Raw genomic sequence first — 26,666 nt, forward strand, 5'->3', positions numbered from 1 at the left:
ATTATTCTAGATTATTCTATTTCCAACTTCTAATATATATATATGTGTGTGTGTCTGTGTGTGTGTGTGTGTGCTGGCTAACTTGACAGCTTAAAATGACAGCCCATCTTAACAGCTCATCACGTCCATTCGATTATACCCGATCCAACGTCCAGATCTTGCACTAATTTCACAAAGCAAATATGAGAGGGTACAATAGTCATTTTATTTTTCTTTCACAAATTAGATTAGAAAATTGGATAAAAACTGACGCCTCTTTCTTCTTCCTCATCCTCTTTCTCTCTCCTCACTACTGGGGACACCCACCACCAAGTTTTCGAGAGAAAACCCACTACCACGCTTTTTCATGAAAAAACTCTCGCACTGAAACTCAATGGAACCGGTTAACCCATAATCAAATCTTAAGAATCAAAAGGAAAATATAATTAAAGTTGAATCCTTGAAACCCAACTCAATCAAGTTTGAAGAACTCATTTGAAAATTGATTACCTCCTCGCTCAACAATAGAATCAAAGAGATACAAAAAACTCACCAAGATTCTCAACTCAACCATCCATATCTTTAATTCCTTCCAATGGTTTACATAAAAAAGGTGTCATAACTATATAAGGTATTTCTTTATCAATGATTCAATGGAAGTCAAAGAATTCACTTCAAATGAGATAACCGATCACCCACTTCATATTTATGAGGATAACTCCAAGGTAAATTAAACCCATCTCCAAATTGAAGAATTATACACAAATCAATACCCAACTATAAAATTTTATGCAGAGATGGCTTTTGTTAGGAGGAAGAAGAATGGGGTCGTGGATTTTTTGTGGATCTTTTTTTTTTTTTTGAATAGAAAGTCAAATGACCATTGTACCCTCTCTTATTTGGGGTATGAACAATCACTGTTCATACCCCAATATGAGCTATGAACACTCATTGTTCATATGAACATTCATTGTTCATACATATTTGGGGTATGAACAATCCATGTTCATACCTCACTATATAAGCTGTGTACAACACTATATAACAGAGAAAGTTTATATACGACAATGTATAAGCTGTGCACGTGTGGAAGACTACCAAAATGGTTAGATCTAATCTCGACCGCCGATCTAAAATAAATGAGATGATCTAATCTCAACCGTTTACCAAAACAAAAATAAAGATGATATTATTATCGGAAAAAATCACTCCTCTCACTGCGAAACAAGGGGGTATCTCAAATTAACCATTCTTTGTTCATACCACAGTCATGAGCTATGAACATTTTTTGTTCATATCACAATTGAACTATGAACAGTGAGTGTTCATAGTCCATATTGTACGTATTATAAACAATCAATGTTCATAGTCATGAGCTATGAATATTCTTTGTGCATACTACAATTGGACTATGAACAATGAACAATGATTGTTCATAGTACGTACAATATGGACTATGAACACTCATTGTTCATAGCTATGTTCATAGTTCATAGCTATGGACAATGAGTGTTCATAGCTACCGAACTATGAACAATCACTGTTCATAGTCCAATTGTGATATGAACAAAGAATGTTTATAGCCCATAATATGATTAACTCTTAATATCACTGTTCATAGTCCAATTGTGGTAACTCTTAATATGATTAACTCAAAACCAAAACTGAAAACTTTAATACAAACTACCAGCCTTTATATAGGCGAAATACCCTAATTTCCACAAAACTCAAATTTTTCCAAAAATGAAAAGTTTTGGGATAACCATATATTAAGAAACTACTAATCAAAATAGAATTAACCCAATTGACCAAATCGAAAATGGAATCTCCTATCAAAAGATATAGCAAAAACAAAACTGTATTGCATGAACTATGAACACGCTGAATGTTCATAGTCTAACAAGAGTATGAACATTCAATGTTCATAGTCCACTAGGAGTATGAACACTGAATGTTCATAGTCCAACAAGAGTATGAACATTAAGTGTTCATTGTTGATTTTGCGATTTCTTCATTGGGTTCATAAACAATGGGAATTGGTGGCACTTCGTTACATTTTCTTTTTCGGGTTTGGGTGCTTAATCCTCCTCGTGTACGTATATGGTCTTTTGTTTCTGTCAGAACTTGCAGGTCCTGTAAGTGAGGTCCTCTCTCACTGTTACTTCCTGTTTGGCTGACATTTTTGTATCTTTGATACATTTAATAAAATTCTCCTTTCCAAAAAAAAAAAACAGATAAGACCTAGGAAATAATCTACCCAGTATAGCAATAATTAAATAAGAAAACGATGAACGTTGTATCTCTAAGAACAACATAAACTTTCAAGGGAATATTAAATGAAGCACTTTTAGGCGTTTAACTAATATTCATATTATTGTATGTTTGGAGAATTAGAGCATTGCTTAGAAGTTTCGTTCCGCTAAACTTTGTGCTATATTTAGCATTTGTTTTATACAGTTTGGAATAGATGACGGCATTCAGGTCATATAATCTCTGCTACACCAGAGAATTATTCCACTAAGTTGCTCAGTTTCCTAGCATATGTAGTAGAGAAACAAGAATTGATGTTTCCTTCTTTGAATTACTTTTTTGGGAACATGCATTACAAAATTATATATAACTCACCTGAGCATCAAGAAATGTACAAGCAGCCTCAAGTGCAACCTCAAGAGCTCTAAACTCAAAAGGCAAATAATCCGGGGACGGAATTTCCCAAACACATTATCAAAACTCCCTCTAGTTCTTTTCCCCGATAACATCATTACCGCCATCAGATTGCCAAACTTCCCCAACACCAAAGACTAGTCAATCTCCTCTGCAACTCCACCACATACCTTAACACATAACTATCAAGTGAATTCAACAATAAAACCTCATCAGCAGTAATAATACACCTTATCTGTTCCAAATTGACAACAATAGCCTTCTGATAAGTGCTCAAAAAGTGCTATTTAACCCTCGATTATGCTTCTTTTAAATTGTGTTCATCTTTTTTTTTATAGCATGATTTACTAAGGATGTGTGTGTTTTTGTGTCTGCCAAGCTTTTTGAAGGAGCTTTTGCACTTAATTCTCGATAGTCATTACGTATTTGTTACATTGTTTCTAATGGTCTGTTTGTGTGCTTCTGGACACAATTATGCGCTTGCTATTCGAGTTTCTCGACTGTTTTATGCATTGTACAAAGTGAAACATAAATGAAATGTACAATGAATTTGTTTTCAAATATTTGCTATGGTGTTCATTGACTCCTAGTTTCTCTTTATTGTCACTACTCTAGTTTATATATCACAAAGAATTATATGCTAGGACTAATTATATAGCTTTCAATTAGTGTACAAAAGTTTGTGAATATTATTGGTCAGATATGTCTACGGTGAGTGCCGTTGTTCGGGTTCTTGATGAATCTGTTACTCCCCTGAGTTTGGGTTGTATGCGAGCTGCATTGGGATCGAACAAATCGATATTGATTTATCTTATAGTGGGTGGCTCGACGATTCCAATGCATGTATTGGAGTGTGATTCGATTGCTTCTGTGAAGCTTCGGATCCATACATGTAAAGGGTTTGTTGTTAGGAAGCAGAAGTTAGTTTATGGAGGTCGAGAGCTTGCACGAAATGATTCTCGTGTTTAGGACTATGGTGTCGGAGATGGGAATGTCCTACATTTGGTTTTACATCTGTCTGACCTTCAGATGATCACTGTTAAAACTGTTTGTGGGAAGGAGTATGATTTTCATGTTGAAAGGAATAGGAATGTTGGGTATGTTAAGGAACAAATTGTGAAAAAGGGGAAAGGTTTTGTTAATGCTAAGGATCAAGAGCTAATTTGTAATGGTGAAAAGCTTGATGATCAGTGGCTCATTGATGACATCTGTAGAATTAACGATGCTGTTGTAGGGGAGTTTTCGAGTATCCCCTGATCTTCCTCTGTGCTTTGTGATCCAGAAGCTTTGACTGAGTAGCGAAGGGATGAGATGATTGTGAGTTCAGGGTTGAACCGCCTGGCGGCTGCCTAAGTATCTCCTTCTTGATTTAGGAGAATCAAACCCTATTTTGCGTAGTTCCTAAGAGTAAATCCCTCTGGTTCTTATAGGAAGAGTTACGAGAGTCCTAGGGTTAGGATTGTCCTCACCGTTTGTGAGTTCCCTTCCATCTTTGGACTCTGCCTTCCTATTAGGATTCCTCTTCTCTTATAGAAGTCTGAATTTAGACCATATCTTATGAGAGGTAAGTTTCCTTGTTGATCATAATGTCCCATCGTATATGGGAAGATTATATCTAAAAGGTAACTCCTAAGATATGTCATCACGATTCCTTCCTTATCATCAGAGATCGCCCCTTTTCAGTTCCTTCTGTTCAGGAACTGTCTATATCAGTTCCTAACGACTTGGATAACTGTCATACTTAGAGGCGGTCAGCCACGTGCCTAGCACATGTCCACTAAACACTCGTGCTAAGCACGAGATCACTTATTCACAGAACTGATTCGATAGTCCTCGTCTCATTCTGGACATCTATAGTCTTAGATTATTTCCTATACATGTGTCATCTGTTCAATGACGGGAAATCCCCCTTACAGCTATGATTCACTTATTGGTTCAGAACTTTGTGAAAGTTATAGCTATGCTTGTTGACAAAAATTTCGAGTTGTCTATTGTTGCACAATATTCTAGTGGGAGTAGTGACAATGAAGAGGAATCAAACGACAATAAGATGGTGTACAAAGCAACATGAAAATTCATCAACAAAAATTTACTTCAAGAATTCAGCCTTCATAATTTAGACATCAAAATGTGTTCACAAAACTAGATGTTTCATTCAAAATTGATCACCAATGACTCAAATACAGTTGTGTTGTATTCACAAAAAACACAAAAAAAAACGTGTTGCACACATGTGGTCCTTGTCTTCAACCTCATGCACTGCTATTTATTTACTAGGGAATGAATCATGATATCATATAGATGGGTCCTAGATGATAATGGAATATTTGATTAGTACATAGACATAAGGCTAACAACATTTAGTTTAAGCGTAAGTAATCATCTGAAAGAGGTTATTAAGGTTAGTAGTTGAACTTTCATGAAGTTGATGAGGCTCTAATTGGTGCATCCCATTGGAAAAATAATAAGGTATATGATTACACATACCATGGAGAGACTGTTGATCTATAGGCATAAGATAACCCTGCAAAAAAAATTAAATCAACAAATAAGCCATGTCAAAGTACTCGGCCTTATAATAACAACATTATCTAATAAAAATACAAACCTGATCCAAGAATGGAGGTTGAAACCCATAAGTTGGATTCACATTATATGGATGAAGAGAATGACCCGTAACACTTCTAGCTTGATACATTTGTGTCTCATAATCTATCTCATTGCTAACATGTTTATTTGTAGCTTGCACTCTACTAGACCAGAGAAAAAAAAATGGGCTTAAATACAGAAATATACAATGTACTTAGGTCCTATTAACAATTGTATCAACATAGAATTTTTTTTCACAAACGTATCAATGTACTATGCCCGATTTCACAAAAATAGCAATCTGTTAGCATCCGTCAGTTAAGTGATGATGTGTCCTTTTTTTTTCAATTTCGTTTTATTTGTATTTTCCACTCGGCATACCACCTCACCCGACCCATATAACCCATTTTCATCATCTCTTTCACCCATTTTCGAACCTATTTACATATAGACCCATTTACCAAAAAAAATTCTTATACCGTTTCTCAACATGTAATTATCTGGGAAAGAATACAAACAAGTAAATGATCATAACATATATTCTTGGGACTAAAAGAATGTTTCAAATCCTATTCTAGAATAGTCTCATATATTGCTCACCTTTTAGTCGTCATGATCGCGATCAGGACAATCTTTTGCACCAAATTTTTGTTATACTGTATGTGGCTGCAAAATTTGGATCTTTGATATGTAAGAGAATTAGCAAGGGTCCACATCAGCTTATATCAAGATGAAGTTTCTTCGTCTGATTTTTTGCTACCTTACTTCAGAGTATAAAGACTTTTTGCTTGTCTGCCCTCATCAGCCACGTTACTATAGAAGCCTCAACAGTTTGAGAACGGTGTATATCAGAGGAACTACAACACCTACACATTGCAATTATATTAAGTGATTTTGAGGGGAATCTTGAAATTATCTCAGTGATGAGTTCTTGTGGCAGGCTTGGTACCACCAATCGGCCCTAAAATTAGAGTTTTTGATTTTAGGGTTTCCTGGTTCGATGGTTGGGGAAGAAGATGAGGGCGAGGGTGATCCTGTACACCCGGTCGTTGCTTAATATAAGAACTTGGGTTAGACTGTTGGGCTAGGTTATAATCTTTTGTTTCATGGGTCGGGTTCTGTCATTTTTGGGGGCTGGGCCCTTATTCTTTTTAGGCCTTAAGAGTTATCAATCTCACCCATTATATTAGGTGTATTATTTTCGCCACATCACGTCCTAATATTATGCCGGGTGGAAAATACAAAAAAAAAGAAAATTGAAAATAAATTGACACATCATCACTTAACTAACGGATGCTAACAGATTGCTATTTTTGTGAAATCAAACATAGTATATTGATATGTTTGTGGAAAAAAAATTCTATGTTGATACAAGTGTTAATAGGACCTAAGTACGTTGCATATTTCTATATTTATTCCAAAAAAAATGTAAGAAACATATAAGTATACATGCCTTCTCTTAAACGGATTATCCGTTAACGGACATGGTGTCTTGGACAGCTTATTTAGTGTCTTGAACAGCTTATACAGTGTCTTGAACAATTTTTTCATTTACGCTTATTACATAGTCTTGGGCAAGACACTAAATAAGCTGTGCAAGACACTAAATAGCTGTGTCAAGACATTATATAACATAGTGAGAATTCCTATATAAGTATAAGTATATAACAATTTAGATATAAAGCAATGCAAGAAATTATGCAAAAAAATACCTGGTTCTTTTATCGGGCTTCTATTGTCGAGTAGTTGGCTTGTTCGGATTGTCATTATTCTTCCTCACTAGTCCCTTATCAGCCCATGACTCTATTCTTTTACCAGATGGTCTCCCTCTACGCCTACGAACTGGAGGATCAACCAATGGCTTCTAAATACCTAAAGGAGCACATGTTGCACTTGTTTCATCCTTACGTTCACTTCCACTTCTTTCGCGATGCACCTGATCAGAATTTAATGCCATGTTTTTCAAAGCATCTTCCACTTCTCATAAAGTTCTTTCCATACCTTTGATTGCCACATTGTATATTTCACCACAAGGAGAAGCCTTCGAAGCAATATTTACCCCCTCTCGACATATTGTACAATATCGACTTGTAGAGCTATCTTCAAACTCATGTTGAATGCTTTCATCTTTACTAGAAACCACATAACCAAACTTTGCTTCTTTCGTCCATCTCTTTAGTCCGTACTGTTCTTGAAGGCTCTGAACATCTTCAACCACAAATATCTTCAAAATGTGCCTACACAAAAAATCTGCAAAATCAAACAATCGACAGCTACACTTGGCACTTTGGGTAGAAGGTTCAAATGTTATGGTGTGCGCTACATGTTCATGTCCTTCCATCCACACATTGTACACAGATCTAATTTCATTCTCCTCAACTTTTCTATGGCGGTAGGACAAGCCTTCAAATATAATTGTTCTTGAATTTTTTTAAAAGCTGATCTTGTGTAAAGTACAGCTCCTTGTTTCTCAATTTTCATAAAAACTCTCAAAACATGCTTTTGATAATTTGTTTCATAATCTTCTCTGTTTTCAGCCTCTCGTCTATCGACCATAGCTCTTTGATATTGTTTTACAAACTCATAGAGGGACATACATTTCTTAAGATACTTATCAAAGTAAGAATTTATACTTTCACTTCGTTGGGTGGTTAACATTCCTCTACAAAAAGTGCCTCTAATATAAACCGACACACATTTTTCTCGTTTCTCATACAACTTGTTTAGCCACTTGTTCTCTTTCAAATTGTAATTTACAAGCATCTCTTTCCATTTAGTTTCAAATTCTTCAACTGCCTCATATCCGTACATACATTTTTGAAAGTCATGAGCAAAATTTTCATGCGCATTTATTTCATTACCCAAGTGTGACATGACATTTTTCCATATATGCCACAAACAAAACCTATGTCGTTTGGTCAGTAAAACTTGCTCGATATCCCCTCCAATTGCTGATCCTTGGTCGGTTAAAATTACCTTCGGTTGATTGTCATTCATTGCCATCATCCATGACTTCATTACCCAAACAAAAGACTCTTCTGTTTCGGAAAAAAGTATTGCACCACCGAATAATATTGTTTGAGCATGGTGGTTGATCCCTACTATCGGCACAAATGGCATATCATACTTATTTACCCCATATGTAGGATCAAAAGAAACAACATCACCGAAGAAATGGTAGTCCATCCTTGACCTAGCATCTTTCTAGAAAAAGTTTGTCATACGACCTTCTAAATCAAGTTGTATTGAGTAGTAAAACGACGGATTCACTAACTGTTGATGCTGCAGAAGATCTAATAAAGTTTGTGCATCTCCATTCGCGAGCTCCTTTTGTCGTTTTGAAGATAAATAGTTACTTGCATCCTTTCTTATAAAGCCAAGGTTTCTAATTCCTCCAGCTTCACTAGCCATGAAGTCAACCATCAGATTTGTTCGAATTCCCACTCCACGCATGTCATTGGCAATTTTCTGTTGGGTAGGATTCATCTTTTGTTGAGATTTCAGCATGTATCTCTTGCTTGGAGTTAGTGTAGAATGGTTATGCACTTCAACAAACTGAGAAACGATCCATGTATCTCATTTTCTTCTCCGGATAGCGATCATTGCCTTACAACCTGTCCTTGAATCACCTTTATTTCTTGATCTTTCTTCAAAAGGTTTTGATCTAGGATCTCTAACCCCTTCAAGTGAACAACAAAATATCCGACCAATCAACTTGTTCGATGGTTTTGATTTACATGTAGAACTCTTTCGAACACTAAATCCAACTTGACCAGTGCAACGGTTGTAAAATTCATAAGCATCATCATGAGAATCAAATTCCATCCCAACACATGGACAATGCAAATTTACATTCTCAAAATTGTTTGTATCATCGTCGTTCACAACAATATTTTCTTCAAAATTATCATTGATGGCACCCTCAGTTCTATCAGTTGTAACTTCATCCATAATGTCTTCTATGCCACTTGAAAAGCTACACATTCACAAAGTTATAATATTAAAACCCACCATTATCAAGTTCACTCAAATATACACACACCCAACAACAATGTGATGAGAAAAAAAATAATAATAAGCCCAAAATCGTATTATACAAAAAGAAAGCAAACATTTTATACTCAAATAATAACGACCCTTACATTTGTTTTTTTCTATTCCGTCGAGATTTCGAGAAAAAATGGGTGAGAAGAAGATGATTGGAGAAGTGGTGAAGGGTTACTGTTTTAGAGTTTTAGTTCGTTGGGTTTTGTTTGTTTGTTTTTGTTTTTTTTTAACTGTTGACTTTTCTCTCGGTTAATCTTTTATTTTTTGGGCTTGGTCTTTTTTCTCGAAATGTGTTAGCATCTTATGGTGTCCACCTGGCGTTCTAATGATGATATCCCTGGGATAGCCAGGCGCATATTTATTATATTTTAGGTGCTAAAAGGTAATACACTGTAAAAAAAAGCTTATTAATTGTGTGGGCCAACTTCTTGATTGAGTTATCTTTGTAAATACAAGTTTTTTAGGCTATTTTGTTCCTATTTTGCATCTTAAATTACAAGATAATTATTTTTATATTATTGTAATAATTGTTATTTTAAGACTATTATATTAAGAATATTTTGAAGCTGTCATATGAAGATACCTCCGTTAACCACCGTTGACTGTTGATTTTCATTCTTTTCCAGTTAGATAACTGAGAAGACTACTATGATATGTCCTTGGGGCTTTCTAGGAGACACCCAAACCACTGAAATAAGCAACCTTACTAATCCTCAAGCTGAGGAACCTGCATCTCAAAGAAGAACAGTCTCTTTTGCAGATATGGTGCGAGGTGTCTCGACCACCGTTCAACCCTCATCGGAAAGTAACAATTTAGGAGTAGGGTCATTAGATGACGTAGGATCAAAGCGTGCTACTTTCGCTGAAAAGGTGAAAGTTAATGTGGCCTTGGTTCTCGAGGTCTCAGATCTACCGATTCCCGGAATGAAAGGTAACATCCCGTCAATTAGGATACCAAAAAGAGTTTTAGAACGTGGATTACAATACTGCAAATTCTGTCTTGTTGGTAGCTAGGTTGGACTTTCATAAGATCAATCTTGAAACTGTTCGACGAATTGCGGCAGAGATATGGAGCCCCAAGGGCAGTTGGAAAATTGTACCTTTGGGTAAGGGATACTTTAAGATTAGACTTACTTGTGAAGACGACCTCATTAAAATTTGGAGCGGGGGACCCTAGAAATTCAAAGGTCGGCCAACTCCTTCGACTGCTCAAATGTGAACCTAATTTTGACCCAAAAATCCACCACAACTCTCATGCCATGGTTTGGATTAAATTTCCTAAACTCAAACAACAATTTTAGGATTATGAAATTCTCATGTCAATGGAAAGATGCATCGGCTACCCAATCGGTATCGATAAATCTACAACTGTTAGAGACTTTGGCTACTATGCTAGCATCTTGGTAGACCTTGACCCATCTAAACCTACACCTAATCAAATTTTGGTTGAGGTTGAGAGTGGTAAGGATTTTATGCAGGACATCGAGCTCTCGAAGCTCCCTAAGTTATGTAATTACTGTAAATCCCTTGGGCATCTTGTGGGGACTAGGAATGCAAAGTTTTTCAAAAAGAGATGTAAAACGATGACAAGCTTCCCACAATGGAATATACGTAACCCAAGCAGAAAAGGAAACGGAACAAAAAGAAGCAAAACAAAAGTACTAGTTCTATTGGTGTTAAGGACTTGCATCCAATTCCAACACCACCAACTGTTGATACTGCACCTCCTAAGGGCAATGACACAGTTGAAGTTGCTGTCGAAGAAACTATCATGAGGGAGGTAGATACTAATTTTATAGGGGAATTTGCACCTGCTGTTTCTGCTGGAGAACAAGTTGCATTGGCATGCAGCTAACTCGCAGTCTGCTCTCGTATCTTCTTCTCCACTAGGACATGTCCCACATGAGGTTCAAGTTAGACAAGTCTCTGGCCCTTCACAAGTTGTTGAGTCTGCTAATACATATGCTCCTGTTGTTGATAAAACAATAGCAGTCGATCATGGTGAAATAGTAACATATACAGAGAATAATGGTATAATAGACTTGGATGTTATGGTTCAAGTGGATGCTACATGTTGTAATTGCAAATGCTTCCCAGAACCTCTTGGTTGGTGAGCAGGCTTGTGCTCCCATGCAACAACAGATGAGATATAAAGTTCAACCTATCTCGCCACCCAGTACAAGGTCGAGAGTTCATAAAGAAGCTCAAATTGAGAAATTGACGACTACGGTTAGGTTAAAGAGAACTAGCAAATAACCATCTCCAAATGTAGTCGGTGGGCGCTTATCTGATGAGATTAGTCCTACCTTAACTATAATTAAGTAAGCTTCCAAGGTAAAATATAAAGGTAAAAACCTTGATGAATACATCACTGAGATTTCAGATGAGACGCTTGGTTTAACATACGCGTGCTGTGAATGTGGGACCTTTTTCTATAGCTTTGAGAAGTCGCAAAAACTTCTAAGGACTAATTATCCAGTCTTAAGGGATAAACTTCTGTTTGGTGGTAGACGTTAGGTGTTTTATGTTGTTATCTATGTGTGTGTCCCTGAGTGGGTTTGTTCATGAGTTTTTTATGATTGTTAGGCTTATAGCCTAGTGTTGTTGTAGTGAAGATTTTCCCTCTAATAATCATACTCTTAGAGAGATATGTACCTTTTCGAAGTCTAATCAACAGTAGGGTCTGTCTTAACCCTATAATCTTAATATATATATATATATATATATATATAATAAAGCAGCTTGGTTTTTTTATGCTGTTATATTGAGTGGTCGAGGAGAAAGCATTTTTGGGACGATCCTACGGTGATAAATCAGTCCTACTTACTCTAAACTAAAGAGTCCTACTTTCTTTAAAGATAAAGAAGAAGCCATTATAAAGGATAAAAACAATTTTATCTTTTATCTTTTAGTACATCTTATCCCTCCTTTTATTTATCACAACAAATCTTATAAAAGATAAAAACAATTTGAACACTAATCTTATTTAATTAAAGTATACATACGTATCATTATAAAAGCCCTCCAAAACTCCACTCAAAACAAACAAATAATTTGGTTTGGAATACAACTAAATTTCATTCTAGACACTTAATTGGTTTTCTATAATCCAATATAGCTACCTTATGGATTACTGAAATCAATTTATTTTAAGAGTCCTACTTACTCTATTGAGCGGTTGGAGAGAAAGTAATTTTGGGATGATCCTACGGTCATAAATCAATTTATTTTAAGAGTCCTATTTACTCTAAACTAAACTAAAGAGGAATAAGCTATTATAAAGGATAAAAACAATTTTATCTTTTATCTTTTAGTCGATATTAATCCTCATAGATATATATATTAAATTATATCTGATATCTATATAAATCTAATCTAAGTTGATTCCAATTAGAAAACTACTACTCAAAGATACTGATTGATCCAACACTATATAAATCTAATCCAGACTGACTGACTATTGCAACACGGAATGGTAGTATATGTCTCTGGCTATTGCAACACGGAATGGTAGTACATGTATTAGCAGTTACATAGTCAAGCATTCAACTTTGTACTAGCATATCAGCATATACATGTTTTAATTTGTGTTTTATGACAGAGAAGATTTGATATGATCTGTAGTGGAAGGGACAAGATTGAAACCCCGCATCGTACTTTTTCAACAACAACATGTAATTTTTGTCTCCAAGCAAGTAAACCATAATTTTTAATGTATGAATTATTCAACCGGATATTCCCCGTAATTTAGGCCGGGGACTACATGATTTGAAAGCTGGTGTATCCTTGAGTTTACAAACTGGAAAAGAAACATACCTGACTTTTTCATTACAGATGTATGTCCTCTCTCTCTAGCTTAAAATTTTGATATGCTCTGTATACACTATCCATTCTCACACCTATAAGCTGCAAGTAGTATTAACTTATCGAATCGCTCATACTGTAATAAACTTTGAACGTCAACTGAGGAGGTTCATTTGTCCCAGCGTAAAATCTTAATTTGTGTGCCTAAAGGCTAATGGGCGTCTTGCTTTTTGCTGACCATTTTAAATTATACACAAATCACTCATCTCATATGCTCTCATTTGAAATTTTCAGGTTGGAATGAAACCTGAAGAAAGTGTTCAATTGCCGCCAGAGATTCAAAATTGTAGCAATCTTCATGACTTGCTAAATAATGTATATCCCGATCTAAGTGAGCAATATGAAGCTGACCCAAATTATTTGACCGAGCGGACTATCCTTTCAGCACGCAACGATGACGTTAGCACTATAAATGATACTGCACTAGATATGTTTCCTGGGGAAGAAATTGTTTGCTTAAGTGCTGACAAGTTAGGCGCTGCCAGTGTTGTTGATATTGGTAACACAAATAGCTATCCGATAGAGTACTTGAACTCACTCGATCCTTCTGGGTTGCCTCCATTCAAGCTTACTCTCAAGAAGGGATGCCCAGTAATGTTGCTGAGAAATATAGCGCCAACAGATGGACTTTGTAACGACACGTGCTTGATGATTGTGTGCACAAAGCCACACGTTGTTAGCTTTGGATATTTTTAGATAAAAAAAAATACAATATTTAATAGGATAATGACTTCTTAAATTTTCTAATAAATGAATGAATTTGATGCATATATTTATATAACAAAGATCATCCTAATCCAAAACAATCTAAGTAGCATACACCCTCCATAAGCACTCAATATTAATTTTGTAAATAATAGTTATTAGATTTTTGTGTTTCTTTTACACCTTTTAATTTAATTAATAAAAAAATGAATAACGTTATGACTCGAGTGGCGTAGCCACGAGTTAATTTCTAGTATATATATATATATATATATATATATATCGGTTTGGCTATACTGCCACTCTTATCTCACACTTCTTCTCAAACCGTCCGGTTTGGCTATATCTATATATATATATATATATATATATATATATATATATATATATATATATATATATCGGTTTGGCTATACTGCCACTCTTATCTCACACTTCTTCTCAGCCATCCGATCCTACCTCAAGATCTGATGATCTAATTTACTAAAAAAAATCAATATTTCAAAATTTCGTGTTATTTCAAAATCCAAAAAACCAAAATCACCAAAAACGCAAAATTGGGCTCTCTCTCTCTCTCTCTCTCTCTCTCTCTCTCTCTCTCTCTCTCTCTCTCTCTCTCTCTCTCTCTCTCTCTCTCTCTCTCTCTCTCTCAAGCTTCTTCTTCTCCAAACCGGATTTAAGGTAGCAACCACTTTTAATTCGTTTGATTTTCGTTTAATTAGTTTGGTTTTTGTTTAATGTCGTATTCTTCAATAATATTTGATAAATCTTCATCAATTCGTTTGGGTTTAAAGACAAGATTGAAGTTTGAATGGTGTTTAATAATCATCGTATAAATCATGTTGTATACAAGTAGGCCATCATGTTGTATACATTTATTCTTGTCTGTAACAACACATAACTACACAATATTATAACTAAAAGACTCCACATTGCTGCAGGTCCTTGAAATAGAGTCCCTCTTTCTGAATCCTGATTTTAGCAGAAACAATCTTGCTTGCCTCTTAAGATCTGTTCAAACACATGAGAAGCATATGTTATTTGATTAGAAAAAATTTGATTCTCTACACTCGCTACTATCCTTAATCTGATACAATACAAGTTGCATATGTTATTTGATTCTCTACAATCACTTCCTCCTTCATCTGATAAACAGAAATTTGATTCATCTGTATCAACTTTCTTTCTTATCTGAGCATTTAAATGTACTTGATGAAGCTGATATTACTTTTGATCTGTGGAAACATGAGTAGAATTGAACATATTTTGTAATATACGAGCTACGGTTCTTAGGTTTGTTGAAGTTGCTTGTATTTACAAATAGTCATCTTATACTGCCTTAATAGTTTTTAGTAATCCCACTCTTCTGGATTTCAATTATTTGCGTGATGCTTATTGTTATCTCTGTTCATATGATTGATATCCTCATTTAAAGACGGCGACAATCCAAGTTTTGAACTAGCATATTCGGTGAACTTTGTCAGAGTTCGGTGAAGTAGCATATTCGGTGAACTCTGTCAGAGTTTTGAACTCTGTTAGAGTTTTGAACTAGCATATTCGGTGAACTCTGTCAGAGTTTTGAATTCTGTCAGAGTTCGGTGAACTCTGTCAGAGTTTGGTGAAGTAGCATATTCAGTGACCTTTGTCAGAGTTCGGTGAACTCTGTCAGAATTTTGAACTAGCATATTCGGTGAACTCTGTCAGAGTTTTGAATTCTATCAGAGTTCGGTGAAGTAGCATATTCGGTGAACTCTGTCGAGTTCGAGAAGTTATTCGGTGAACTCTGTAGTTTTGAACTAGCATATTCGTGAACTCGCCGAGTTTTAAACTAGAATATTCGGTGAACTCTGTCAGAGTTTTGAACTAGCATATTCGGTGAACTCTGTCAGAGTTTTGAACTAGAATATTCGGTGAACTATTGTATATGTCGAGTCGAGTACTTTCAACATGACATAATTAACATCACATGACGTTGAGTCCTTTTTAAATGAGTAAAAGAAAAACTAGATATTCAGTTCAGACATATTGAGAACGTAAAAGAGATGTATTTTTGGATAATGTTGGGAAATTTAAATGTTCTGTTTTATATATTGTTAGGGCATAGCGTCTGCTGCAACGTTCATGGGTTCGAGCCATATTTCTACATTAGTTGTCCTCAAGGAATGGGCCCTGATGATGTCTCTCGTTTCCATCACATTGCTCAAGCTGGAGGCATTCGCTGCAGAGTGTTGGCATTCGCTGCAGAGTGTTGGCATTGAAGCTTTCTTAGACTGAAGAGGATGTCTGCTGAAGAGTGTTGTCAAGGTTGCCCCAAATCCAGTGGACTTGGTGTTAAGTTTTCTTTCCATTAACCTCATTTTTTTTTCCAATTTTTATTGTGTTATTGTTGTTGGTATTAAAGAAAGTGTATTTTGTGTGTTGCAGATCCAACTCGAGTTTTATAATCCTCAAAGCTCTGAATCAGCGTCATTAGTGTCTTGTGTGGATAGTCTATGTAATTCGGCTGTTCAAACTGCTGAAGCTGGATGCAGTTAAGGGAGCTGAATTGCTAGTTCTGACAAATATATTTCTTTGTTCCACGTAGCTAGGTTATAAATTTTTTTTTGGAGATAATGAAAAGTTGAAGACAAATATGTATAACCAAGAAAATGGTTAAACCAGTAACGCAAAATGGGATTTTCAGTTTCAATTGGAACACAACTCTATGTCTGTATGATGTATCAAATTACTTTTAAATGAATTGTGCTAATTGTTCTTTGTTCAACATGACAAAATGGTGACAAAATTTAAAAATCTTCCAGCAATGTGTATTTAAAAAGGTAAATGTATGCCCTTGACTACAAAGTGACAACGAGACATATTGTCACCGCAGTCAAGTCGAGACTCAACAAAGTTTACACAAAGTCTTGAAATGGCTACCCGCTTTCGGTTAGTTAAGAAACCGTAGAGTTAGAACTACTATTTTTCACCACATCAGCTTAAAAAACAAAAGGATGTTGCTGCTTAATGTCAATGAAGCACTAGAAAAGCACTGATGAAGACCCAAGCAGGTGGGATTTCATTATTTTTTTTTTGCAGGTACCTCGTCAAAGCATATTTTACCTAACTGCAGCAGAACCAAAATTTTAAAGTATGAACCCGCCAAGAAATAACTTGAAAAAAAGAACTTTAAAACAACATCCTAACCACAAAATTGATCAAAATCTCATACACTACCAGCTCATTGTTGTTTAAGTCTACAGGAGAAACATGTCATTGAGTTTCGTTACATAATTATTGTCACAAAAAAAGGCAAAAAGGAAAAGCCTCTATAACATTCGAGAAGAGCAGATATTATACCATCTATTTTAGTGTACAAAAGCTCTTGCAGCACTGAGGTGACATCAACATAGAAACAAATAACTCAGTCTCAAACTACAATCTTCAAAGCTGCAATCTGTCAGAATTGCAATCTTCAAAACTAAAATCTTCAAAGTCGCCAAAATCACCGAATCGCTAGCTGCAGCCTTGTGAATGTGCGGCAGAAAAAACATAATAAGCGACCTTTGCCTTGACAGTATCGGCAGTCCACTCTCCCGCTACCTCCACAGATCACACAATGTGGACATATACTGAATAAAATAATGGATGCAAGCCACAATGAGTATTCTAGTTCAAAACTCTGACAGAGTTCACTGAATATGCTAGTTCAAAACTTTGACGGAGTTCACCGAATATGCTAGTTCAAAACTCTGACAGAGTTCACCGAATATTCTAGTTCAAAACTCAGACAGAGTTCACCGAATATGCTAATTCAAAACTCTGACAGAGTTCACCAAAAATGCTAGTTAAAACTCTGACAGAGTTCACTGAATATGCTAGTTCAAAACTCTGACAGAGTTCACCGAATATGCTAGTTCACCGAACTCTGACAGAGTTCACCGAATATGCTACTTCACCGAACTCTGACAAAGTTCACCGAATATGCTAGCATCGAACTCTGACAAAGTTCAAAACTCTGACAGAGTTCACCGAATATGCTAGTTCAAAACTTGGATTGTCGTCGTCTTTAAACGAGGATATCAATCATATGAACAGAGATAACAATAAGCATCACGCAAATAATTGAAATCCAGAAGAGTGGGATTACTAAAAACTATTAAGGCAGTATAAGATGACTATTTGTAAATACAAGCAACTTCAACAAACCTAAGAACCGTATATTACAAAAAATGTTCAATTCTACTCATGTTTCCACAGATCAAAAGTAATATCAGCTTCATCAAGTACTACCTTAATGTATAACAAAATTTAGACTACCAAAGCATGAAACAAAACCCAAACGAAATGATGGCCTACTTGTATACAACATGATTTATACGATAATTATTAAACACCATTCAAACTTCAATCTTGTCTTTAAACCCAAATGAATTGATGAAGATTTATCAAATATTATTGAAGAATACGACATTAAACAAAATCCACACTAATTAAACGAAAATCAAACCTTAATCCAGAAGCTTGGTTGGGAGTGGAGAAGAAGAAGCCGAGAGAGAGAGAGACAATTCTCCAATTTTGCGTTTTTATAAAATTTCGTATTTTTTGGATTTTGAAATAACACGAAATTTTGAAATATCGGATTTTTTGGGTGAATTAGATCATCAGATCTTGAGGTGGGATCGGACGACTGAGAAGAAGTGTGAGATAAGAGTGACAGTATTAGAGTGGCAGTATAGCCAAACCGTGTGTGTATATATATATATATAGATATGGATACAACCACATGCACTGTAGCCACAGGTTGTGCACAGCGAATCCCGACCTTTCATCTAAAGCAATCCAACGGATGTGACCAAATCCCAACCGAAGCAATCACGAGTTCTAATTCACTAAATATGGGAGGGTAGTTTAGGAAATAAAATTTGTCCGAACCCAAAAATAGAATTTGCGCTCCAAATATAATTGCGATTGCTCTCTCCTCTCTTTATCTCTTCTGAGAAATCAAAAACTTTTTGTGTGCAATCTATAAAGATAAATGCTTAACTTTTCTGTAATTTGTTTAACTTTTCTGCAATCTATTAATGGAACTAATATTGAGAGTAGAGATTTTAGCATTTCTTCTTTTGAGTGAAATTTGGAAATTTGAGGAGTTGGGGACGAAGTTAAGGGATTTTGGTTTTGAGGGGAGAGCTTGATGAAATTGAAAGTGGTCGTTTGGTTGGAGTGGAAGTGAAGAGGTTTTAGCAGTGACCGCCATTTCCTCTTCATTTGAATATTATACTTTTTTGGTATGGGCTGGGATTGTGCGTGCATGAAATTATTTTGGTTTTCTTCCTAGCTACACAATATTTTCTTCTGGCGTGATCCAACAGTATTATATGGTTGAAGTGTTGTAGCTCTAATTTTATATGGTCCTGCTTATTCATATTTTCAGAATTGAAGAAAGGTGCACCACTTTTGAAGTATAGACGACTCTCTCTCCAAAATATGGACGACTCCATATTGATTGATGAAGTTGGAGAGCAGGAAGAATATAGTTCAAGTGAGCAACTAATGTTTCAATTTTATTTTCGATTTCTACCAACAAATTCAATACTGTATTATTGTACTGTGTTACTTTTTTTTTTTTTGTAATTGACGTGGACACATTTATTTGCAGTACCCGAGCCTTATACGACATGTTCTTCCTCTGTTCAACCTCCGGAGTTTGAAGTGGAAGTGGAAATTGTGAAGCCACCGTGTTTGGGAATGTGTTTTGAAACTCTTGAGGCTGCAAAACAATTCTATATAGATTACGGAAAATTGTTTGGATTTAGTCCCGTAATTCGAAGCTCGGAAAAATCATATTTTCGTTCGGATGAAGTTAGTAGTGTTCAAATGACTTGCTCGCGTTTTGGGATTTATAGAGATCGAGGAAGCAAAAATATGAATGTGGATGGAACCGAAAAGAAGTGAGAAAAAAAGAAACACAAATACAGTTAAATGTGAGTGTCTTGCTTCAATGAGGGTGACAAAGCAAAAAAATAGTGGAATCCGGAAAGTGGTGAAATTGACTTGCGAAAGCACAATCACAATCTGGTTAGTCCAAAAAAAAGGATCGATGTATGCCCGTTAATAGAAATATGCCCGCTGCAGCTAAGATGTTGATTGACTCATTTAATTGATGGTGGTGTACCCGCGAATAAAGTTGTTGATATACTTGACGGAGTACAAACCGGTTTTGATGATAGGGATTGTTGGAACCATTTGGGCCCTTCGAAGAATACAAGAAACCGTGAGAGGTGATGCTACCGCTGGTGCTTCATTTTTTCAAGAAGAAAAGTATAGAGGATCCTAATTTCTTTTATGCAATACGATAGATCATGAAGCAAGGGCCATTAATTTTTTCGGGTAGATGGTCGGTCGATATACACGTGATCGATATTTTGGTGGCGTGGTTTTCTTTGACACCACATATCGTAGAAGAATGTATATGAAATGCCATTAAGCCCCATTTACTGGAGTTAACCACCATATGCAATCAATCCAATTTGGTTGTGCACTGCTTTTGGATGAAACAGAAGATTCTTTTCAGTGGGTTTTTGAGACTTGGCTTGGAGCTATGGGCGGACGTGCCCTATCTGCAATTATCACAGATCAAGATAGAGCTATGACTCTAGCTATTGGTACGGTATTCCCTAATACTCGACACAGATTCTGCCTATGGCACATTATGAAGAAGTTTCTTGAAAAGCTTCCGAATTATTATTACAGGAGGTCAAAATTCAAAAAAGAATTCAAACAATGTATTCAGAAAATATTTATTCCTGATGTGTTTGAAAGGAGGTGGGCAGAATTGATGTCTAGTTTTAAGTTGGAGGAGAATGAATGGCTTCAAGAGATGTACAAGATTCGACACAAATGGGCTCCAGTTTATCACTTGGATACTTTTTATGCCGGCACTTTGACTACCGGGCGTTCTGAAAGCATGAATTCTTTTTACAAGAATTTTTTCACAACTACGACAACTCTTAGAGAGTTTGTAGTGAAGAATGATAAGTGTTTGAAGAAGATTGTTGAAAGAGAAAAAAAAGAGGATTATATTACTAAACACTCGAATCGGATTGTATGCAGTAATTCCTTTCTCTTGAAGAGTGCAGCAAGTGTGTATACAAGGAATGAATATGATAGGTTCAAGCAAGAATTCGAGGCAGCTGAAACCGAGTATGTCCTGCATGATGATGAAAAAGGCACTAACGGCAACAGAACCTACACTTATAAGTCGCAAGTTACAGGTGACTTCCCTTCATTACTACATCTCATCTACTTTTACAATGAAACTCAACCTTCATTACTACAATGTAACTTTCCTTCATTATAGGTGACGAGGGTGAATGGAAGGTGAAGTTTAACCCAGCAACAAAAGAAGGTAATTGTGAATGCAAAACTTTTGAGTTTCTGGGGATACCTTGTGGACACCTCATAAAGGTATTTCAGAGTCGTGATATTGAGATTCCCGAGCACTTTATTCTTAAGAGGTGGATGAAAGGGGCAAATAAGTATAGAGATGAGTATGACCGTGGACTAGTAAATGGCCATGAGAACTCTGAGATGCTGAGAACTACTCAACTTCAAATGGTTGCTAATCAGTTGGTTTATGAAGCTGTGGAAACTGATGAGACTTACCAATTAATGCTGCAAAGACTACAAGAACTATCAGTGGAGCTCAAGAAAAAGAAGGAAGTTGACCCTGGTGTTTCTGTTGTTAATTCATGCACCGTTGGTGATAGTTCAGCACCACCACTTGACGACCCATCCCAAGTTTTACTTCAGAATCCTAACATCTCTCAAACAAAAGGAAGAAAAAAGCCGTGAATATTTATAAGAAAACCAAGGCCAGTGGTAGAATAAAAGGTGGTCTTGAACAAGCATGCGCAAAAGCCAAAACAAAGACAGAGAGGAGATGTACATGTTGTAACAAAGTTGGTGTTAACCATGACAGACGAAATTGTCCTGAAAATCCAAACAGAAAGAAGTTCCCAAGTAAGTATAATATTGCCTCCTTAAGCTTAATTCGTAGTATCCTATCTTATCGCAATTGCCTTTAAAACTTGTCGTTTTCCATTCTTTTTGCTTTACAGTAGTAGACGAGGACGAGGAGGACGAGGACGAGGACGAGAATGACGCAAAGATGATTGAAATTGTTTGAAGCTTGTATGTTTTTGTATTATAGTGTTGAGTGTTTGAGCTTGTGTTTGTAGTTCACTTGTTTTTTATGGCAATGAAATCTTGTGTTTGTTATTGGTTTATGTGGAACAGGTTGAAGCTCACAAGGGAGAATTTAAGCTTGCTAACATGGGGAAAATGACATGTAGTGTGCAGAGAATTTACAATTATTTGCCTATTACTCCTTCCTTGCAGTTGAGTTGTTAAGGGTACTGAAGTGGTCATGGTTCACTCTCCATGCAAGTTCTCACTCTATGGCGGGAAACTTGGTGAGGAAGACCGTTGGTTGTCAGAAACACATAGCCTAGTATAGACCGATTTGAGCATTCTGCAGATATATATGGTTATAACGAACTTGTTTCATCCGGGGAATTGAGTGGTCTATATTTGTTGAATTATGGATCCCTGTTTGAGATCATTAGACATTTCATAGAATGTTTGCAGTAAATTGAGTGGTCTATATTTGCTAGATCGAAATAGCTTGAAAATAAATTATTTGTATGCTAATATTGCTTGCAAGTTTTGCTATAATAGATGCCAAATTTCATTTTTTTTTTTTAATGTTTGTTCTAAATTCTAACCATTGTTAAGTCAATATTGATGTGCCGCTTGGATGACAATTCTTTCACATAACCTCGTCGAGCAAACCAAGATAATGAAATTCTTTCACATAACCCGTCCGAGCAAACCAAGATAATGAAATTCTTTCACATAACCCGTCGAGCAAAACCAAGATAATGAGTCATGACCGGTAAGGCGTGTTTCTAACTTCCTTTTAAACTTCTGATTTGTCCTTAGTACACTATATGTCTTCTATTGTTATTATGTATGTCCTTTGGTTAAAGGTTAAAGATCAATGTGGTACAATTGATTTCCTTGTTAGTTGTAATCAGTTGTTCAATTGATTCAAGCCCTGTGTGCTAGTAATCTCATGTCAGATCGGCATTTGGAAGGGGTGGCTCTATAGCATTCTGAATTGTCTCATTCCACCTACCTTTGAAGTTTTGCATATAATTTGAACAAGAACAAGAAAACTTGAATGTATGGAGATTTACTGTTTCATGTGGAAGTGAGGCAAGAGAGGCTGTGATCGTGAGTCTCACAGTGGCAAAGTCTCCTTAGCTTGGCAGCTTAAATGTATGGAGATTTACTGGTCCAAGACTCGATATTGAAAGAAACATCATATTGCGTAATATTCACTTACTCATTATTGGTGAAGGTGTGTAATCTTCATCTCACCCAGCAAGAAACAAAGAATAATTAGTCCAAGCAAAACCTGCCTTTCGTCAACTTTACGTGCACTACTATTAATCCTCTATTGTCTTTCCGCACATTTTTCCCACCCATCTCATTTGAGTCATTTCCCATTTTCCTCCTCATCTACATATATTTTCGTTCCAACATTTTTACCAAAAAAGTCAAGAAAAAAAAGACTTTGAACGCATCTGCCAGCCTCCACAACAAGAAGCAAAAAATAAATCATCAATGTGTCTTGAGTATCTAATAGGGAATCCCCTCTGAGGCAAGATAGTTCTATATGTCTTCTCTGGTGAAAAGAAGACATCTTCAATCCATCTATATGCTGGTCTTGTATGTTGTCATATGACATTATATTGCTGCCCTCATAGCTCCTCTTGTTGCATCCCGTCTCATCTCTACAGCTTTACCACTACCTCTGAAATACATGTGTACTTGCTGAATAACCCAGATGTTGATCACTGATTCCAGACAGAACAACCCAAATCCAATCAAATAGAAAATCCCAACCAAAGCATTGCCACTGAGCACATCTATTGCAGGAAGTATACCTGACAGAGATTTCCCTTTAAAAATAATAGGTGGAGCTACAGCAGCAAAGATGCAAAAGCCAATATGAAGCAAGTAAAATAGGAAAAACCACCCAAACTTCAAGGCACTATCTGTCCTCATGGCACGATAGAGAGGACGGTACCATAAAACACTCCTAGAACTCCAGAGATGAAGTAAATTATATTATAGCAATGAAGAGAAAAACTTAACAGCTGCATCTGAAGAGAAAATTTTTTGCAGTCACCAACAATTTTACCTTCTAATCAATAGAACATTGCCAATGAGTTTAAGACATGACTCATTCTTAAACCTGTCAGAGCATTGGTATTTCATAGAAACATAAAAAAAAAAAAAAAAAACCCCCGCAAGTAGTATAGAAAAAAGACAACGAGAACACCGACTGAAAAAAACACAAGTTAACATAACATAACGCAAGTCTCTATTGCATGCAAGTTCACTAAAAACGCAACGAAATACAAAGATACAAAGAACTTTCCATTACAATAAAACTGGAAATCATCCCCTTCATCACTACCACTCATCTAATTTTACAACGAAACTCAAACTCTTTCGACAAACCATCATCGTCAATTTCAACTGTAATTTTCACTTTTTTATCTCTTTTAGAAGATGAGGAAGAGGCGACTGGGGAAGAGCTTGAACTTGCTGTCGACTCAATGTTGTTCCTTAACATAGCTAACAACTCTTCCAACCATTGGAAATCCTTCCCACACTCGGTGCAATTCAAAAAAAATTTACCTTCATTTTCATTCTTCTTCATTGTCGTGTTGACCTTTCTAAACCCTGCGCAATTCACTTGTCTCGCATCTCGGATACTCCGTGAGGTATTATCGATGATGCTCTAGCGCCTTCCAACCATTGGAAGTCTCTCAAAACGCCGCAGTCAAAAAAAAATTTTTCCAAGAGATTGAGTTTGGCCCGACTGTTTCAGGGTCCTACTTCCGCGACAATTTCGAAAGCAACAAGGTGTGGACAACCAACCACATTTATCTGATGAATGAGTGTTATCACCACACCTATTGCACATAGTTATTTCCATCTATAGTAACACAAATTCAACGAACCAAACATCCAAATAAGCTAAAAAAAAGTTCATTGAGAGCTAAAAATAGTTATATCCATCTTGTAATAGCAACATACAAGAGTTAAATATATGATTCTATGCTACTTCCATTTACTAATCCAGGGGAACAAAAAATTGAGGATCAACAAGTGGAAATAAACGAGTGAAGGATAAGCAGATAAACCTCAAGCCCAAAATGCACCAAAAGGACAATTACACCACTCTTAGCATAAACCCTTCTAAAACCCCTTCACATACACATATTTCTAAACAGTTAGTCAAACAATAAAAATATCAGAAATGGGAATTGTGGGTAAAAAAAGATTAAACCTTTTGATTAACACAACCCCGAGAATGATTTCAATATAAAACAATATAAATGAATAAAAAGACAAGAGAAAATAAAGAGAGGACTGACATGTGGGTCTGCATTGATGAAAGCCACGAGTATTAGGACGAACCCAATCAACAAGGTCTTTGAACAAGGGCTTTTTGAGATGGTGTTATTTTTTCAGTGTGGGTGATGGTGAATAAGTACTAGACTTTCAATTTCATCAAGCTCTCCGCTCAAAACCCAAATCCCTTAACTTCGTCCCCAACTCCTCAAATTTCCAAATTTCACTCAAAAGAAGAAATGCTAAAATCTCTACTCTCAATATTAGTTCCATTAATACCACTAACTTAAAGTTACAACTCTTCAACCTCTTTGTGCTTGTCAGTTGTCATTAAAGACAGAAATTAAACAAATTACAGAGATTTACAGAGATTACACACAAAGTTAACACAGAAATTGCAGAAAAGTTAAACAAATTACAGAAAAGTTAAGCATTTACCTTTATAGATTGCACACAAAAAGTTTTTGATTTCTCAGAAGAGATAAAGAGAGGAGAGAGCAATCACGATTATATTTGGAGCGCAAATTCTATTTTTGGGTTCGGACAAATTTTATTCCCTAAACTACCCTCCCATATTTAGTGAATTAGAACTCGCGATTGCTTCAGTTGGGATTTGGTCACATCCGTTGGATTGCTTTAGATGAAAGGTCGGGATTCGCTTCAAGACAACCTCGTGGCTACACGGTTCTGTGGTCAGTATCCCTCTCCATATATATATATATATATATATATATATATATATATATATATATATATATATATATATATATATATATATATATATATATAGGGGCTGGCTACCTTGACTCCAATTGATGACTTATCTTGATGACTCGTCACGTCCGTTTGATCACAACCCATCCAACGTCCAAGAACTATTCCTTATCAAACAAAGAATTCAGGGTGGGTATAATGGTCATTTTGATTTTCTATTCATAAAAAAAACAAAAAACCCAACAAAACACCCTGAGACTTCTTCTTCCTCACTCACTCTCTACAGAGAAACCCACACCGGTTTTTTCTTCACAAAAGATCACCCGACTATTCAATTGGAGCCTATTATCTTTCTTTTTCACAAAAAATCACTATACTATTTTTTTGGAATTAGCCATCTCTGTAAACCAAGGTAAGTTAATCTTATTTTATCGTTCTTTTGGTTTTTCCGATTTGTAAGAAGTTAATATTATTTGCTTTGATATTGTCCTTTTGAACTTAAGTGCTTTCTTTTCGAATTAGAATTCTTAGTTGTTTGTTCTCGAAGAATTGCTCTATATCCAAATCATTTGGTGTGGAACTGAATTCAAATGTTGATCTTGCCCATGATACTGATATGGTTTGTAGAC

General features: G+C 35.9%; 1 protein-coding gene and 1 pseudogene across 1 annotated transcript; both read left to right on the forward strand.

The window, feature by feature from the left end:
- Positions 1-3,345: 3,345 nt before the first annotated feature.
- Positions 3,346-12,921, forward strand: LOC147522256 (phosphatidylinositol 4-kinase gamma 2 pseudogene; annotated as a pseudogene).
- Positions 12,922-19,317: 6,396 nt separating this feature from the next.
- Positions 19,318-22,242, forward strand: LOC147522257 (protein FAR1-RELATED SEQUENCE 5-like). Its single transcript, XM_086567420.1, has 5 exons — positions 19,318-19,372; positions 19,490-19,650; positions 20,405-21,104; positions 21,191-21,630; positions 22,129-22,242. The coding sequence occupies exons 1-5, from the start codon at positions 19,318-19,320 to the stop codon at positions 22,240-22,242; spliced, it is 1,470 nt and encodes a 489-aa protein (XP_086423546.1).
- The last annotated feature ends 4,424 nt before the right edge of the window (positions 22,243-26,666 follow it).

This window comes from Coptis chinensis, chromosome 1 (assembly GCF_015680905.1).
Source record: "Coptis chinensis isolate HL-2020 chromosome 1, ASM1568090v1, whole genome shotgun sequence".
NCBI lineage: Eukaryota > Viridiplantae > Streptophyta > Magnoliopsida > Ranunculales > Ranunculaceae > Coptis > Coptis chinensis.

Excerpts from the sequence above, each read along its gene's own strand:
- LOC147522257 (XM_086567420.1), top strand. The coding sequence starts at position 19,318 with ATGGACGACTCCATATTGATTGATGAAGTTGGAGAGCAGGAAGAATAT. Across the intron at positions 21,105-21,190 it reads TTATAAGTCGCAAGTTACAG|GTGACGAGGGTGAATGGAAG; the intron begins GTGACTTCCCTT and ends CCTTCATTATAG. Across the intron at positions 21,631-22,128 it reads CACTTGACGACCCATCCCAA|GTTGAAGCTCACAAGGGAGA; the intron begins GTTTTACTTCAG and ends TATGTGGAACAG.